General features: G+C 42.9%; 1 protein-coding gene across 1 annotated transcript; it reads right to left on the reverse strand.

Moving 5' to 3' along the window:
• Positions 1–2,629: 2,629 nt before the first annotated feature.
• On the reverse strand, positions 2,630–3,199 carry LOC134364904 (interferon alpha-4-like). The gene has a single exon (XM_063081089.1). It carries the CDS (start codon positions 3,197–3,199, stop codon positions 2,630–2,632), a length of 570 nt encoding a protein of 189 aa, XP_062937159.1.
• Between the last annotated feature and the right edge of the window lie 2,625 nt (positions 3,200–5,824).

Below are 5,824 nucleotides of genomic sequence, written 5' to 3' on the forward strand. Positions count from 1 at the left end.
GAACGTATTCAGTTCCCCTGGAGCAGCTGGATGGTGGCAAATTCCAAAAGGCTCAAGCCACCTCTGTTCCCCATGAGATTATCCAACAGATCTCCAACTTCCCCCGCACGAGGGCTGAAATTCCTCACTGGACTCGATGACTCACTAGAGTCTCTGGAGCCCTGTGTGGTGCAGGAGATGGAAGAGACCCTGGGCAGGAGGAGGAAAACATACATTCCGATTTTAAATAGCCTTTCTCGATCATTTTCATGTTTGCTTTTTACTCCTTTGTAAATATCAGGTCTGATTGGTTAATTGTTCCAGAGCCAGTACACGTGCCTCGAAGAAGAGTTCCTCCCAACAGAGCCAGCATCACCTTGGCCAGATTCTCCTTCACGGGGTGGTTGCATAATGAGAGTGCACTTTGGTCATTCTTTCTAGACAGGAAACTTTTCCTCACTTGCTCATGTAGTAACTGTCGGTTTAGTTAACACTAGACGCCACTTGTACACATTGCGTGTCCGCTTGACTGGGTGCACACACTGCGGGAGAGCGCGGGGTGCCGACAGCATGTGAGTGAGCGAGGTGCACTGCCAGACCCTGCGCGTGGGGAGGAAGAGCACTCACCGGACTCCTGCCCGGACCGTGAACATGACAGCTCAGTCTTGGTTCTGCAATTCTCTCAACTATGCATAAAGTCGTTAAATCCCGGATAGCAAACATGATGTGGCTCCAGAGAGTTTTTGGGCAAAGTGACAGTACAGACTTAACTAGAACAATTTTCTTTTACAGTAAATATAACAATATCCTTTAATGGATGAATGAATAAGGAAACTGTGACATATACATTTAAATACACCCCCCCCTCCCCACAACACAGAGCATGGAATACTACTCTGCCACAAAAAAGAATGACATACTCCCATTTGCAACAACATGGATGAGCCTGGAGAAATTTATATTGAGTGAAATAAGCAAAGCACAGAGGTATAAATATCACATGTGCTCACTTATGTAAGGAGCTGTGAGAGAAAGAAGGAAGGAAAGAAAGTCCATAGCAGTGTGTTGGACTTGCAGAGGGACAGAGCATTCCATGGGCTACAAAGTGGAGTAAGGGGGTTGAGGGAGGGAGAGGGAGTTCGGGCATTATCGGGTGGGGAACACAGGGTACAAATGCAATTTGTGGTAATGGGCGTGCTGCCAGTAGGAATCTGGCCCTCACATCATGGGCACAAGGGCTGACAATCAGCTTTCTATCTCATGAATATTCATAAACAATATTCTCTCTCTCTCTCTCTGTGTGTGTGTGTGTGTGTGTGTGTGTGTGTGTGTGTCTGTATATATGTACATATAAAAAATGTCTTCTAACCATGAAAAAAGTATGTATTGCAAAATGGGAAAAACTATACACACAAAAAACCCCGCATTCTTTTCCAGATTTCTTCGAATTTCTGTCTTTCCCTCAGGGTCACTAACTTCTTTTCTCTCATTTCACTTCTACCGACTCCAGTATGGTTTCTGCTTATTCGTTCTACAAACCAAATGTCACTAAGGTTGCCAGTACGGTCTATTTTCCAATGTAGTGGGCAGTTTGAGTTCACACCTTCTGTGGAATCTACTGATTCCTCTTCTCAGCACATTTATTGTTTAGAAAAGACATTTATCGTCTTTGTCTCCAAAGGGTGAGTCTTTATAATGGATGGCTATTCCATCTTCTTCATCTGTGGCTCTTCTGTCCACTTCCTTTAAAGTTTGAAGGTCCTTAGAATCCAGACAATGTCTGTTTCTCCCTCTGTCATCTCTTCCCACATGACCAACTTCATTTCTGCACTTTCAGTTGCCATTATGATCCTCCAGGCATTGAATTCCTTGCCAATTGCAAATTCCTGTGTCCAACTAGTGCTGGACATTTGCACTTACATGTCTAGCAATTTGTGGGGCGTATCGGTAATTTTATTTCTATTTCCTGACATGCTTCCATCTACCTTCTGCAGAGAGAATTTTATTGGTTGTTTCATTTTCTCATTATACTGTTTCACATAACTGATATTAAGTATGAGTGTGTTTCTTTTGAGCTCTCTTTCCCTCCAAGAATCAAAGATAGAAGAGAGCATGTTCACATCCGTATTCTGAGGGGAACAAACAACCTCTTTTAGGTGAAGTTCATTTTTACCGATAGCTCGAATACACTAATGTTGAGGAGATGAATTGTACCATCTGTCTTTACGTCAGGTTGTAGAGACAGGCTTGGACTTTCTTTTTAAAGAATAAACAAATACAAGCATTTTTCTATAGTAAAAATTTAATGCAGAAAGCAATATAATAGTTTCACAAAATACAAAGAATATATTTTGTTCTATTAAGCACAGTATAAAGGCGTATTGACAAAAACAATTTCAATCTTGTCAACAGTTAGATAAATAAACATTTAAATAAATAAATAGATAGATACATTTGCACGGTCGTCTGTAAGTACCAGTCCCTGCAGGGTTGAACATGACGCTGCTGAACACCCTGAAGGCATCTGACAAACTTGAGGCACTTCATGTCATGATTGTAGCAGAAGTGACAGTCTTGGCGACCGGAGAGCTCAGGAAAGTGCGATAGTGTGTACTCGTCCATGAGAGTCGTTTCCACGTCGGACCAGGTCTCATTGCCTCCTCCCTAATCTTCCCCGCATGTTTATTGATGAAGAGAAGGATCTCACGATTTCTGCTCTCACGACCTCCCAGGCGCAAGGGCTGTGCCTCTTCTCTTTCAGGTAGAGACTGATTCTTTGGAAGTATTTCCTCACGGCCAGTGCGAAGTCCTCGTTCACCAGGGGAGTCTCTTCCACCCCCACCTCCGGCATCAGACAGGCTTCCAGGTCGTCCAGCTGCTGATAGAGTCCAGTGCAGAGTTTGTCCAAGAGGCTCTCATCCCAAGCAGCCGATGAGCCCTCTGTGGAGAAGAAGTTGAAGCTCTGCTGGGTCATCTCATGGAGGACAGAGATGGCTCGGGCCTTCTGCAGCTGGTGGCCATCCAAGTCTTCCTGGGGGAATCCGAAGTCATTTCTGTCCTTCAGGCAGGACAGAGGGGAGATTCTCCTCATTCGTCCCAGGAGTATCAAGGCCCTCCTGGTCCCCAGGCTGTGGGCCTGAGGCAGATCACAGCCCAGAGAGCAGGTCGCCTGGCAGCTGAGCACCAGCAGGGCCATCAGTAAAGGAAAGGGCAAGGCCATTGGGGATCTCGCAGATGCTGCTGGCCTGGCTGAGATGGGCGACTCTGAGCCTTAGCCGCTAGGTTCTCTGAAGAGCTTGCTTTGTGCATGTGTCTTAAATAGGGAACACACTAGTTTCCATTTTTTGGATGCCCGTGTCTTCCTTTCTACTTCTGTTTTTGCTTTCTTTATGCACTCTCTACATACTTTGAGAGCAGCGTTTCTCCACCTTTTTCTTTTCTCTTTTATTTCTTTCATGGTGGCCTGCTCATCCCTTTCCTCCAGAGCCTGGTTAAATTGTTTTTTCCGAATTGACCCTCCTGTGATAAGCTACAAAGGCGGGGGTATATCGTGCAATTATTTACGGACCGTATCTGTAGCTCAGGTTTATACGTAGAAAAGAAAGTGTGAAGTTAACTTTTTGCATTCAATGCATGTTTAAGAAGGTCTCTATAAAAATTTTAAGCCAAGACTTAAGTTTCAAAGTTATTGATTTGACTTGGCTTTATAAGTTTATTTGCTGAGCTCCTTTTTGTGTCATCTATTGACTTATATAAATTGTAATGAGTCAAATTTCACATGCAAATTCATGTTACAAAAATACACAATACCAATGTAATGACATACTTAAATATCTTTCAAAACTGCTAAAAATTATCTATCAATTCAATTATTTTCTTCCCATTAATTTCTAGTGTACCTAACTTTAAATTTTGTTCCATACGATAGAATACATTGTCACTGTGCCACCTCCCGGATGTTCCCCCAGGTGCGGTCAACTTTTATTTCTTTTTAGCACTCGACTTCATTATTGATGTGGCGAATAACTTTAGCAGAGCCACATAATAAAGCACAAATTCTTTGCATTTAATTCTCAAAGCCATTAACTCATTCAGTAGCACTCAGGAGCAAACCTCAGCTCCATCCACGAGACAGCCAAAGGCAGGCCATATGTATTCGTGTGGAGGCCACATCTCGAGACATGATTTTGAGATCAAGCGATCGTCTATTCACCGTAGGCTTGTATTGCTCATGCTGCATATGCTCTGTGGATCTTCCGAGAACTCAATGTCAATGCTTCTTGATACACAAGAAAACCCGAGGGAAATAAAAATTAGTAATAAGGGACAGGTTTTCTTAGATTTGGGCTTTGGAGAACCACAAATTATTGTAATGACTAAGATTTGTTAACACCTCTAGGAACTAATTTTCACACTTTTGGGAGCAATACCATCCCAAGAAGAATGCACGATGGAGAGAACATCAATTTTATTTAAAAAGAAAATTTTGTTTTGCACCGAAGTTCAAATTTCCAACCAAACATCAGTCGGAGATTCCAATTCTAATGGAATCTTATTAAACCAAAGGAAGACATCTTTGTCATAAATGGCAACAATGGGATGTAGGTGTGATGAAAATAAATGGCTGTTCAATTGTTGTGTACCGCTGGCGAGACACCAGAGATCTTTCTTTCCCATTTCCTTTTACATAGAAAGGAAAGTTGCTGCATTTTCCCTCCCAAGGAATGGGAATACCAAGAAAGCCAATATATGTACCTCAGTGTGATCAAACGTCACAAGGAAAGCAATATCCCACTGCAAAGGACACGACGAAGGATAATTTAGCTAAATTGAGCCCAGCCAAGGGGCAGATGAGGGGATGCGGCAGAGCAGAAGAAAAGTGGTGGAAGGGACGCAGGTCAAAGGTAGCAAACGGGCATGGGCTCCAGGAAAAGCAATCACTGCTGGTCCAGGGGTTGGTTTCAGCTTTGCTGGATCCAGCTTTCAAGAGAGTCAAGGGAGACACAACAACCACAAGAGTTTACACACAGAAAAGGCAAACTTGTGAGAGTGCAATATGCTCTCTGGATAACGGGGAAGCGAGAAATGCATCCCTTGTTTTCTCCTTGTGGATAAATGGACTCAGAAGTTGACTAATCGTCTTGTCATGTCTCCAGCAAGAAGCAAGGGAATTCACAATTTCAAAGGACACCCCTTCATTACACATGGCTATATTATTTCTCCTAGCTGTCAGAGATGATGTCTTTATTACACTGAACCTTCGAATGAACTTCGTCCTAAGAATATAGGTCGCCATGAGTCCGTAAGTTACTCTTGGCCAGAGGAGTCGTCTTATGCGGTCTTGTTTCCTGGGCATCTTAGCCTAGTTCCTATCATTTCCGGAGCTCAGTCAATATTTATGAAAGGAATAATCATTATAATAACAGTGGAAAGAATAATACCAATACATACTGGAGACATGAATTGGGAAGACAATAGATCTAAAGAATTTGTAAGCTCTTCCCGCTTCATGCAGGGAAATTGTAATGGAAGATTTTGTGACGATTTAAAAAACAAAACACAAACACTTGATTGTAGAGATGCTTTCTTCCCATTTGTAGTTTTAATATTTAGAACCTCAGGATGTGCCACAGGGCCTGGTTGCAAATGGAAGACCCACCTTCCACTTTTACTTCAGTGCCCCTCAAGGAAGCGCAATGCCTTGCCTGATCGCACATTCCTTGTCTTTTCCGATAATACGGAGACGATGTGAATGTTACAATGTGTTTGGGGACCTTGTCCCTATACACTTGTCTGTTTTTCAATTTTGGCCTGTGCCTTTGGGAATCACTTAACTCTTTCCAAG

This window comes from Cynocephalus volans, chromosome 16, assembly GCF_027409185.1.
Source record: "Cynocephalus volans isolate mCynVol1 chromosome 16, mCynVol1.pri, whole genome shotgun sequence".
Lineage (NCBI taxonomy): Eukaryota > Metazoa > Chordata > Mammalia > Dermoptera > Cynocephalidae > Cynocephalus > Cynocephalus volans.